This window comes from Wickerhamomyces anomalus, assembly GCF_001661255.1.
Source record: "Wickerhamomyces anomalus NRRL Y-366-8 unplaced genomic scaffold WICANscaffold_8, whole genome shotgun sequence".
NCBI classification, from domain to species: domain Eukaryota; kingdom Fungi; phylum Ascomycota; class Saccharomycetes; order Phaffomycetales; family Wickerhamomycetaceae; genus Hansenula; species Hansenula anomala.
Window position 1 is genome coordinate 115,424 of NW_017567117.1, and position 13,476 is coordinate 128,899.

Here is a 13,476-nt window from a genome sequence, read left to right on the forward strand (position 1 = left end):
ACTAATTCCGCGAAAATTTCTGTAAAGATTCCGCGAATCTTTTTCAAAAAAAATGAACTGATTTTTATTTTTACGAAGAAATTTGTTTAGAACGTACGATTAAGGCTTTTAGTTGCAGGAGGCTAAAATATAAAGACAAAGATGGATCCGTTTTTGACTTAAAAAGAAGTTATGATTTTGTTGAAAAGAAGGAGAGACTTGACGTTATTGAGGTTACAAGTTAAATACATCATCATCACTGTCATCAATCTTCATCAACCTTAGCATCAACATTTGAGGTGTTTTTTTGAATGATTTGAACCAAAAATGGCTTTGAGAAACTACATGTATTACAAACATGAAGATGAACTAAAGGACAAGATTGCACATGGTTTAAACGTTACACTAAATGTTAACACAACCACTTCAACACCAAATACTAGTCCAGTTATACCCAGAAAGCCAAAAAGATTAACACCCACACAAATTAGAAAATTGGAAAGATTGAAATTGGAACAACAAAATGAAAGTGATAATGATGCTAATTCAAGTTGTGACAATCTGAGCAGTGCAGGTGAAGAAAAGAAATAGACAATACTCAGTTTAAATGTTAAAGAAAATGGTCTTCTTAACATTAAAGCATAAACTATGGGAAATTAATTAAAAGGAAACTGACAAATTGGGAACTAATCAAGTTTGAAAGGGAATTATTTCAAACTTCGGATCATGACTACTTGGTGATCACTGATAACGTTGTTGTATCTTTGTCAACTTAGTGTTTGAATGAAAAACGTTAGCACGAGATACCATCAAGAACACACGACAAAAAAGTTGCATCATGATCCATTATTTATTTACTATCAACTAATGATAATGATTAAGGATAAAGGTTTTAATAAAAGTTTAATTGCATTCAATAAAAGCTTTGTAGATATGATTGATGATTACAAGTTCCTGTTATAATGTAGATTAATCTTCCTGAGGCATTTTTTGTTCAAACCGTTTACATCCTGAACACTAATATCTCGAAAGAAACCATCTTCAGTCGACTCTACGAAAACTGCGAAAACTTCTTAACATTAATAAAACATTTATTAACGTATTGAATAACAGATATCTGCATCATCTGACACCCACCTTTCAGTTGAAAAATCCAGACGAGTTCTTATTGATACAATTTTTATCTCTCCATCAATGATCACGATTAATTAAAACCAAAGCAATAAGGTAAAACCTCAAAGATTTAATCACGTACTGTCTATTATGATGGATTGGTACTTTAAGACAAAGTTAAAGAAAAAAAAAGGTAAAAGAAAGAGTAAAAAATGAAGCTCGAAAATTTTTCATATATCTACATCTCCACGAAAAAAAAAGTCTATCTGGTGTTCGGATGTTTGTCATGTGACTCTGGCTTTATCGCGAAAATCAATCTGAAAAATTGGAGTTTGTTAGGGCATGAGTAAACGTCTAACGAAAGCATAGATCAGACAAAGGAAGTGATGGCTCCTGGTTAAGCTATTTGTGATTTGTGATTTGAAATGTTTATGACGTATGACGCATTCACACAAGTTGTTTGGTGGCCATAGTGGGTAATAAAGAAATCATATAATTCCATCAAACAATTCATTGTAAGGGCTCGTTCTAAAATGCTTCATATTTGGAAGACATACTAATACTGAATTTAAAAAATTCAGCCTATTTGGTGCTTGGTGCTTGGTTGATTCTGCTTAGTGTTGTGGTGAGGTTGATGTCACTGGTTTCTGGTTGAGGGTAATGTTATTAAATCTGCGATGAGTGTGCTAATACTATTGAACGTATTTGCCTAAAGGGTTGGCTTTTAAACAATCATGATTGTATCAAGTATGTTATGCTTGGTGTTACACCGATACACAACATCTAGGACGCCATGTCGTCGTGTTGTCGTGCTGTCGAGATATTACACAAACGAAAAGTTACACAGACGGGATCTTACATTTTCAAGAGATTACACATCTAAGAGATTACACATCTAGAGATTACACATCTAGAGATTACACATCTAGAGATTACATGTCTAAGAGATTACATGTCTAAGAGATTACACAACAGAGCAGGTACCGATCATGACTAAACCTTTTAGTAAATACCTCACCAACGCTTACACAAGTCAAACCTTACTCAACCCTTCCCATGTGTATATCAGCACACTATCAATGATGTTAGTATCTTCTAGCTTGAATGTAGAGATCAAAAGATGAATTCAAAAGTCATATTGAAACGAAGGTTAATCACAATAATACTCAACAACAGTAATGGCTTTGACTGGTATGTTCTTGATCTTCAGTTGTAGTCATAATGTTTCGTTTAAAGAATGGTTTGAGAAAGAACCAAAAAGATTTCCAAATCACAGATAACCGATGTCTTAAATACAAAAAGGAATTTGTAATTTTGCTTTTGTGGATTTGTAACTTCCTGTATTTTAATTGTGGTTTTGTGCTTTTGTGTTTTTGTGTTTTTGTGTTTTTGTGTTTTTGTGTTGAATTAATTTTCAGATACATTTTAGGAATTATCGGGTTTACTATTTGGTCGGGCCACATACCCGTTAAATCCTATTAATGTAAATATATATAAACCTACGAATAGCTGCTAATTCTTCCATCATATAATATCGAGAAAACTGGATCCTATTGCTCACGTGGTATCCTATTGAATGAACTTGCTTTTTTTTTGAAATATTAACCTTACATCATTTGTGCTATGATTTAACAATATTGAAGTCAGTAAACTCTTAAATATTAATATAATAATTTAATTATATAATTAATTAATTTTTTTATATATGACTAATTAATATAAATATGCATTAATTAAGTAATATTAATCAATTAATTATTAAAATTGAACTGTATTTAACATAATGATTAATTAATTATTGAGCTAAAATAATGTACAACACGAAAGGCACTCAATAAATAATATCATCAATATAATATAATTGCATGGCCCAAAAATTAAAGTAACGTACTAGTGATCACCACTAGTGAAAAGTACTGCTTACACTAGAAGATCAGACCGGCCCATGCATTCATAATTGTAAATTTGTTGATCAATCCACCTGCAGCAAGCGTATAAAGACGTATATACTTTAAATATGTGCTCTTCTTGATGAGGTCGGCCTAACGATATATTTAAATTATAAATTGCCAATTCATGATATATATTAAATAGTATAAACAACTATATAATTATATTGATTTGTTATTCATTTGTTATTCACCGTACTATCATGAGCTGGTAATATGCTCTATAAGTTTTACCCTGGTTAGACAAACTTTGAACTACCAGCATAATATAAGGAGCTAGTCAAATCCTGATAAATGTATCTATCGTTAAGCTGCTCTTTAATCAAAAATATTCCAGTCATAAAAGCAGCAATTTGTTGAATTGAATCATATAACAAATCCAGTGCCGTAAATTTCTCAAGATGAGCCTACATTTGAAGTACCCAAATACCCCAAAATCACCATGTTCACCACTTCTTTAAAATCACAGTTCATCAAAACGCCATGAATCAACCAAACAAAAACACCAGTATAAACCTTTCCTTGAGAAATTGGAACTATTTTCCAAAAAACACTTGAAATGCTGTTTCACGGGTTTCAAACTTTACATCACAACTTTTCAAAAAGTACCTCTAGAATACCAATCATAACACCAAAAGTTGTATTTCCACCTCTACTTTCCAAACCAGTACCCCTTTGAACATGGGAGTTCCTCTGACGAGCTCTAGTGTTCATTTTATCGGATTCACAATCCACCCTTATTGGGGTTTCAATCAGGTGCTCTTGAAAAGATCTCAGTAATTGTATGACTGTCTCTTTGAGCAATTGAGCTGAGTTTCATGTCAGATGATCCTTGATTGTGAATGTTTGATAGCTACAAAGGATCTTGCTGGTTAATTGAATCGTGGTGGTTGTTTTATTCGTTCACCTTCCCACGTCTTTACTTTGATTTTTTTTTTCAATTCGAGAAAAGTGAAATATGATTCGCGACCTAACCGGAATTTTGGGGGTGTGGCGCTTACCAGAAGTTTCAGCATAACCGTCAGAGCAGTTGTGACAGTTATAGGAAAAGTAGTTGTCTCATAAGTTACTGTAGTTTACTGTTAAATGTGGTTTTAAAGTATGTCTTTAGAGATAATCATAGTTGCTCATAGCGTATCTGGGTATGAATGCCGTCTATTGCTAGTCGACTTCGGATAAATTAAGGTTGTAATGAAGTTTCAATACCTCGTGTAGTTGCCGGTCGCGTTCAGCTTTTGGATGATTATACAAAGAGATACTGGAGTCTACACTGCATCGTGACTTCAAAGCTGGCCAGCTGAATGTGTTATAATTTGTTTAAAAGTTGTTGAGCCCTTTTTTTTCCATCGTATTGAGCTTTCGTATCTTTATTCTCATCACGATTCTCACTGCTCCTCGCTCTCCGTGAAATCTTCCTCCAGACTCCAGGCTCGGGATATGGCGATTTGGCAGCTTTTGAAAGCTGTAGACAAGAGGACAAGAGTTTGTTCATGATACACGTAGTTGACCAATCGGAACGTGCTAAAAGGGTGTCCTAATTCAGCAGAAAGTGTTGAAGAAGATCAGATAAACCTTAACCAGGGGCGAGGGGCAACTCTAACTTGCTCCATCACAACGTAAGCAACAGACACTAAATCTCAGATAAACAATCAAGGAATTCAGATACTATTGTTCATAATTATTATTATTACCATCGAGTTCACGCACTATGTATTTCCCTTTCCAACCGGCTCTCACTTGCCCTTGTCTAGGAACTCGCTAAATGCTGGACGCAGGCTGAAACTTTGGGTCGAACTTTGGCCGTCTACGTCCAGTCCAGCCTGCGAGAAGGCATGATCCGGGGGCGATTGAGCCTAAACGATAATGAGCTTTAGGCAGGGCTCTCCCCCTAGCTTCGCTTTTCCAGCTGCCTAGAGGTTGGCTAAATATTCCCATATCGGAGCAGAAAAGAAACAAAAGCGAAAAATTACGTAAAGAAAAAAAAATTTAATTTTGCAAAAAGAGGTCACTTTCCATTAGAAATACAAAACATAGACTCTCAAACTTGTTCTATTGCACTGGTTAAACCTGCTATTGTGCTGCTCAAAGCTTGATATATTCATATATTCTCGTCTAAAGTCAACTACTTTGCAAACTCATTATCATTTTCATCTTTAAGCTCATCACCGAGAAGAGAAAAAAAAGTTTACTGCTCAAAAGGGAAGAAAAAGACGGCTACGCATCAGTATTGAAGCTATCTTGAACATCATCAACACGCTTCCAATTTACACCTCCTTGAAAGCTACAACAACAAGCCCATAACCAGATACACTCCTCCCCATTAAGTTGAAACAGCTGTTGTCCTTATGTTAGGTATGCCTACACCACCCTCAGTTGCATCCAGCATCTCTCCTTTGAATAACAACGACTCGCTAGGGTCCGTGTCTGCCTCTCAATCACCTCCAATAGGTGACAACAACAGCAATAGTGGCAGTAGGAAAAGAAGCAGCTTGAAGCAATACCAACAATCTGTTCAAGGATTTGAGCCTATTCCAAAAAAGTCAGCCATCATCAAGACAGATAAACCAAGACCCCATGTGTGTACAACGTGTACTAGAGCTTTTGCAAGGCTAGAGCATTTGAAGAGACATGAGAGAAGTCATACCAATGAGAAACCATTCCAATGTGCTGCTTGCGGCCGTTGCTTTGCTAGAAGAGACTTGGTGTTGAGACATCAACAGAAGCTTCACACTTCGCTAACAACAAATAATACAAATTCCAAGGACTTCAAAAAAGGTGAGAATGAAAACATCATAACAAACTATGGGAACAAAGAAGTTAGTTTACCTACAAAGAACGGAGTCGTGATAGACGAGGATCCTAGATCAAACACTAAAAGGGAATCTGTATCTTCAGTAGGCTCAGACCACCATCAACATCAATTGATACCCCCAACTTTGAAAAGCTTCAACTTGAACAACAATTTCCCTACAAAATCCACTATAGAATCATACAATGAACACTCAACATTGTTTAAGCATGCTGAGAATTTGAGACACTCATCAATATCTCATGACAATAGTGATACTGCTTCTCACACTACACATCATTCAGCCCATCCGCCACAAAAACGCCATCGTCACAACTCTTTCAGTGCTTCTTCAGCTATTTCATACACCAAGAATGATCAAGAAGCAATCCATAATGAACATGAACTGCCAGAAGCCCCTCATCAGGTTGGATTTGCAACTCCGCAATTGACCGCTCAAGAGTTGACATCAAAAGCTATAATGAGTGGGTTTGATTTGAATGCTCTAGGGTTACAATATGAAATCGATGATCTGAATCTAGATATAAATGGACAACCAAGTACTGGCCAAACTACTGGTGTTGCCAATACTCCTGTTGCTGTTGCCGCTGCTAGTGGGTCTTCTCAACAACAGCGTTCTTTCCAACAGCTACATGAACAACAAGATTACTTTCATAGTCAAAATGGCTCTCGTGCTGTTGGTTCAGCTGCTCATACCCAAAATCCTTCAAGGGTTAGTACACCTTATCAATTCAACTTCACTCCAGGCGGTAATTTAATTGATATGCCTATCCTTAATGAATATTTACATTTGGGTGGTGCTGGTGGTGGTGCTGGTTTCATGCCAAAGAATCCTAATGTTAATATGAATTTATTCAATCATAATTCAGTGGCGCCTTCACCAAGTCAACAACATTCACAAGTCCATCATAGTGATGATCATACTACAAATGCCGACGCTGGTTCATCTTCAATCATACAGAGTCATCCTCTTCAACATCATCAACATAGCCATCCTCAATCAGGAGGCACTGTACATGATGACACAACAAATACTTCAAATTCTATTCATGATAATAGCTCTACACCTGATGACTGGTTATGTGAATTTATAAACACTCCATTTGATCAGAATTTCACAATGTCTTCAAATGCTAAAAACTTCAATTCAATTGGGTTTGTTCCAAGTGTTTCACCTTCAAATTCAACTGGTTCTGCTCCTCAAATTGAAAATCCATTACCACAACAACAATTGCAAAAACAACAGAAGCAAAAAATTGATCCAAATCAACTTTTCAATAATGATATCCCTTCACTATTTAGATCAAGACAAATTGATTTGTTTAAGAAGGAAATTGAAAATAATGAGGAAATTAAAAGCTCAGTGCACTTATTCAATAAACAATTGCGTGATGAAATATTGACTTTGAATAAATTGAATGATTCACAATTTCCATCGTTAGATGAATTAAATCAATATTTTACATTATTTAAAAATGAATTCAACAAATATTTCCCATTCATTCATCTACCTACATTACAAGCTTCCACTGATAACTACCCATTGTTATTATCAATTGCTTCAATTGGTGCACTATACGGGTTTCATTCAACACATGCAATGTTGTTATTCAATATTTCAAGATTTAGAATTCATGAATTTCTAGAACATGAGAAATACTTCAAAAATAATAACAATATACCAATCTGGGTTTATCAAAGTATGGTTTTGTTAATTTTCATTGGTATTTTCAACAATGATTTATCAATCACAAAGACAATGACAATCATGTTGAATTCTTTGATTGAGTTGGTTAAGTTAACTTCTTTAAATTTACCATTAGAAAACTTCTTAACACCTCCACCAATTATTAATAATAAATCATCTGGTGGATATGATGATGTTTTGGAACAACAAAATTTCAATTATTTCATTTTAGCTCAAACAAGAATTAGAACATGTCATACAATTTTGTTGATTTCTAATTTATTTACTTCGTTGATTGGATTAGATTGTTCTTTACATTCGATTGATGTGAAATGTGGTATTCATTGTAAATTGGAATCATTGTGGGAATGTGCTGACCATAAAGAATGGAATGAGATTTTACACAGGGAACATTATGTTATTGATTCCAAATTTGCCCTAATTGAACTATCTAATGGTAATGATTCTTATAATCATTGTTTGAATTATCTAAGTATGAATAACTACATTTTAAATGAGGATGATCAACTGAATAAAAAATTTCAAATGAAAACTTTATTATCATTATTGATGTCAATTCATGAAAAAGTTTATCTAGAGAGAACTACATTGAAAGATGAAAAGAACGGTGTTATTAAGGCAACAAAATGGAGAATGAATTCAAGACCAGTTTTGGAAAGTTTAATCAAAAGTTGGGAATCATTATACATCAAAAATGGAGGTGTTTTGTATTTACAAGATTCAAATTTATCATTGATTTACAATAAGGATCCAGTTCTTAGATTGATTTTACCACTGTTATCATTTGTCAAAATTAGAAAATGTATTCATTTAACTCCAATTATTGAAAAAATCTGGTTAAAAGATTGGGATGGTATGAATGAATGTTTGAAACAATTGAGTGATGATCCTGAAGCTTTGAAAGATGCAACTAATTATGCCTTGGATATTGTTAAATTATGGATTGATTATGTTTCAATTGTGAATGATGCTGAAAAGACTTCTATTAGAACTCCAATTTTTTTCATCATTTGTATGTTTACATCATTATTAATTATTGCTGAATTCTTATTAAGTGTTGAAAAATGGGCTCATAATTTTGATGAAGAAAACCCAACTACTTATCTCAATGCAATTGAAAGAACATTATGGTTACGCTCTGAAATGATTTTCAAGAAAGTTGAAAGCAATTTGATCTTGAATGAAAACAACAAAACATATGCAGAATTTTTGAGACTAGAGGCAAAAGGTGCATTAGATGTGAAAACTTTAGATGATGAATTAGCTAAAAGAGCAATGAACCCTAATACAGAAATCAAGGAAACGCTACAAGTTATTAAAGATGCTAGATTATCTTCAAGAGGTTTATATATGGGTGTTAGAATTTTAGCTGATGCTCCTATTTGGCCAATTGCTTTACTCTTTGCTCAAGCTTTGAAATCAAGAGCTATTTATATCTCAAAATCTCAACCATCATCACCTTCCGGAAGATGAAGTTCCTATTATTTATTTAAATTATTATTTGACCTGACAAGTTTGACATGTCTTTTTTTTTATTTTGATTACAACTATTAACTTGTGATGTGCTTTTATGAATGTTTTTGTTTCCAAAATATTTGTGTTATGATATCCACCATTATTATATATTTATAAATGTTAAAAGTCTAGAGTTAACGAATTGATGAAAATTTAAGTGTAGACCGTTTCCATAGCAACAAGCTCATCGAGTTATGTGCCCCCATGACAAGTTTTGAAAAAATTGAAGAGCTTCAAAAGAAATTATAATCAAAAAAAAAATTCAGATATTTGTACGTGAATGATGATTTATTGAAGAGCACTTCTTTCCATTCTTTTCAAACTGTTATTCTCCAATTTCTCAAGAGTTCTTACCAAAAGGAATCGAGTTCCTTTACAGGTCGCGTCATCATCTATATCATCGAAGAACTCAAGCATAATGACAAAGTTGCAAGGTAGAGAGCTATATAATTCCATTGGAAACCCCAAACGTATAGTTGCACCAATGGTTGATCAATCAGAACTAGCTTGGAGAATTTTATCTCGTCGCTATGGTGCCACATTATGCTATACACCTATGTTTCATGCGAAACTGTTTGCCACTAGTGAAAAATATAGAAAAGATATGTGGTCTGAATTGGATGGTGATGATTCAAAAGATCGTCCATTAGTTGTACAATTTTGTGCTAATGATCCTGAATATTTATTACAAGCTGCTAAATTCGTGGTGGGGAAATGTGATGCTGTTGATTTAAACTTGGGTTGTCCTCAAGGTATTGCTAAAAAAGGTGGATATGGTGCATTTTTAATGGATGATTGGGATTTGATTTATAAGTTGATTAATAAATTACATACAGAATTGGAAATTCCTGTGACTGCCAAGATAAGAGTCTATGAAGATAAGCAAAAAACTTTGGACTATGCTAAAATGGTGTTGAGTGCAGGTGCTCAATTTTTAACAGTTCATGGTCGTTTAAGAGAACAAAAGGGTCAAAAAACTGGGTTAGCTGATTGGGAAATATTGCAGTATTTAAGAGAAAGCTTACCAAAGGATACAGTATTTTTTGCCAATGGTAATATCTTGTATCCTGAAGATATAACGAGATGTTTGACTAAAGTTAATTGTGATGCCGTTATGAGTGCTGAAGGTAATTTATATAATCCAGGTGTTTTCATGAAAGAAAGTGCTGATTTAGAGAAACAGTTCCCAAGAGTTGATCAATTATTAAGGGAATATTATGAGATTGTTAAAGAGTGCCCTGGTAATGCATCTAAAATTGCAATGAAATCACATTTCTTTAAAATTTTGAGACCATTCTTACCACACCATACAGATATAAGACAACAAATAGCCACATGTACACCAAAGCATAAATTTGAAGAGATTGAACAGATTGTGATAAATGTGGAGAAAATTGTTCAAGAAATCTTTGCTAAACCAGATATTGAAGAGCTAGACAAAATTACCACAGGTGAGCAACAACTATGGGGTGGTGCTTACAAGACAATTCCATATTGGAGATGTCAACCATATTTTAGACCTGTTGATGGTGTCACTGGTGATAAAAGAGTTACAGATGCATTGAAACAAAAAGAAGAGGGAAAAACTGCTGAAGTTGTAGAAAGCACATCAACAGAGCAAGATAAAAACAACAAAAGAAGAGCCGAGGAAGAGCTTGATAATGAGTCCAAGAAACAAAGCAATTAGAAATAGAAATATTCATAATACAAAAGCATAGAGTTTAATGATTTCTTTGTAGTTTTTTTGGTGTCAAATACCGGAAAAACCATATTGGAGGGTGGCACAATGCGCGATTTCCAGATAAACCGAATAAACGAGACAGAGATATAAACATCACGATGCTTATTACTTTTCTTTAGCTTCCAATGTCATGAACCATCATAACAGAAAGGATTAATATGTCAGAAGAACGTCTGCCTTTGCTACTGGGAACATCCAGCAATACCAACAGCAACTCAAACCAACGTCCAACACGTCGTGGAGACTACTCAAGAGCAAGAAGCGCAAGTGCAGTCAGTGCCATCAGCACATCTATAGAATCAGTGAAGGAGTTTATCAAAGATAATTGGCCTTCCCTAACTACACAAAAGTTTGTTGCTGGAATTCTATGGGCCATAGTGGCTGTTGTTATATTCAATTTGATCTTTCTACCCAGAACATCCTTAGGCCGTGATTACAGAAGAATTCATTTCTCAACATTATCCAAAGTTGAATCTCAAAGATTGTTTTTGAAATCTTTAAGTGATGAGAATAATGCTAGTGATTTGCTATACAACTATACCCATTCGCCACACTTGGCGGGAGAAGGTGATGATTTAACACAGTTCACCATTGATAAATTTAAAGAGTACGGGTTCAAACCATATAAGGAAAAATATCAAATTTGGTATAATAAGCATATTGCGAATGGAGTTTCGTTGATTAATTCGGATGATGAAGTTGTTTACACCCCAACGCTATTGGAAGATGAACTCAAACAAGATAAAGCTTCAAATAATACTTTATCAACCCCTGCCTTTCATGCATATTCAGCTAATGGGAATGTCACATCCAGATATATCTATGCAAATTATGGTACCAAGGAAGACTATGCTAAATTGGAACTAGCTGGCGTTCAAACAAATGGAACAATCCACATCATCCGATATACAAAGTTGTTTAGAGGAATCAAGGTGAAGAATGCTGAAAGAGCAGGTGCAGTAGGTGTATTGATGTATACCGATGCACTAGATGATGGTGAAATAACTGAAAAAAATGGATACAAGTCATACCCTGAAGGTCCTGCTAGAAACCCATCAAGCATTCAAAGAGGTTCTGTTGGATATTTTACTGATCAACCAGGAGATCCAACTACTCCTGGTTTTGCAAGTTCAAGATTAGGTAAAAGACAAGATCCAAGTCCTTTTATGCCCGGCATCCCTTCAATTCCAATCAGTGCTAAAGAAGTGGGTCCATTGTTAGAGAAACTAAACGGTAGAGGTTCGAGTCTAGGTTGGAGTGGTGATGTAGATGGATTTGACTATTCAACAGGTCCTTCAGACTATAAAATTAACATGTTCAATGAACAACAGTATTCCATCAAACCAATAACTAATATACTTTATGTCATACCAGGTTTATTAAATGAAAAAATATTTATTGGGAACCACAGAGATTCTTGGACTGTTAGTGGAGCTGGTGACCCAAATAGTGGGAGTGCAATATTGTTGGAAATAACAAGAGCTTTTGGTCATTTAGTTAAAAAGGGTTGGAAACCTTTAAGAACAATTGTTGTTGCGTCATGGGATGGCGAAGAATTTGGTATGCTTGGGTCAACTGAATATGGTGAATACCATTTAAGAGATTTGAAAAACAATGTTATTGCTTATTTGAACTTGGATATGGGGGTTATTGGACATAAGTTACAAGTTGATTCTAATCCATTATTGCATCATTTTTTGATTGATACCAGTAAATATATTCCTTTTAACGGTCAAGACAATTACACTTTATATGATTATTGGAAAGATCAAGATGATAATCATATTGATATTATTGGTGCTGGCTCTGATTTCACTGTTTTCCAACATCATTTAGGAATCCCAAGTTGTATGGTTTATTTCAATAATGATGGTAAAGATGCACCTCTACATGTTCATTCAAATTATGACTCGTATCATTGGATGTCCACATTCATTGATCCTGATTTCAAGTTACACAACACTTTGGCAAAATATTTTGGATTCTTAGCATTATCAATCAGTGAGAATGAAGTTTTCGAATATAGAGTTGCACATTATGCTAAAGAAATTTCCAAATATTTCCAATCACTTAAAGAACAAGCTCCTCATGGTTGGCTTGAAAAGCACCTTGAAAAATCAAAAACTGTTGGTAAGGCAATTGAAGATGTTGAATTTGCATTATCAGAGTTTTATTCATATGCTGATATGTTTGATATGCGTGCCAAACTTCTCCAGAAGCAAATTTCAATTGATTATCCATGGTTCAAGATTTATAAAAAGATCAAGCTAGCAATAGATATAAAGTTATTAGGTAATAGAGCTAAAAAGATTGACAGATTATTTGTTGATGATAAAGGTTTAAAAAACAGACCTTGGATGAAGCATGTTTTATTTGCACCTGATCGTGAGAATGGTTACAATGGAGATATTTTACCAGGTCTTCACGAAGCTATAATTGACAATGATTTGGAAGAATTCAAGGAATGGTTGGGCATTATACTCAAAAAGGTTAAATCAGCAACAACCAAAGTTATGATAAATAAATGAATAGGAAACGTTTTAATGAAATGATTATATACATCTGCCATTTATGAACGGGTCTGTATACGTTACCCCCAAGTGCGAGATCGCATAGAAGTTCTTCGAACTCATCACCATCGAACTCTGCTCCTTGTAACACT

At 34.4% G+C, this 13,476-nt stretch overlaps 3 protein-coding genes across 3 annotated transcripts; all 3 read left to right on the plus strand.

The window, feature by feature from the left end:
* Positions 1 to 306: 306 nt before the first annotated feature.
* Positions 307 to 9,031, plus strand: TDA9 (Tda9p; the record flags this gene model as incomplete). Its single annotated transcript, XM_019183960.1, has 2 exons — positions 307 to 553; positions 5,367 to 9,031. The coding sequence occupies 2 exons, from the start codon at positions 307 to 309 to the stop codon at positions 9,029 to 9,031; spliced, it is 3,912 nt and encodes a 1,303-aa protein (XP_019035981.1).
* A 460-nt stretch (positions 9,032 to 9,491) lies between these two features.
* On the plus strand, positions 9,492 to 10,760 carry DUS1 (tRNA dihydrouridine synthase; the record flags this gene model as incomplete). Its single annotated transcript, XM_019182480.1, has 1 exon — positions 9,492 to 10,760. One exon carries the CDS (start codon positions 9,492 to 9,494, stop codon positions 10,758 to 10,760), a length of 1,269 nt encoding a protein of 422 aa, XP_019035982.1.
* A 212-nt stretch (positions 10,761 to 10,972) lies between these two features.
* Positions 10,973 to 13,342, plus strand: VPS70 (putative zinc metalloprotease; the record flags this gene model as incomplete). The annotated part of the gene is made up of 1 exon (XM_019182484.1): positions 10,973 to 13,342. The coding sequence occupies one exon, from the start codon at positions 10,973 to 10,975 to the stop codon at positions 13,340 to 13,342; it is 2,370 nt and encodes a 789-aa protein (XP_019035983.1).
* Between the last annotated feature and the right edge of the window lie 134 nt (positions 13,343 to 13,476).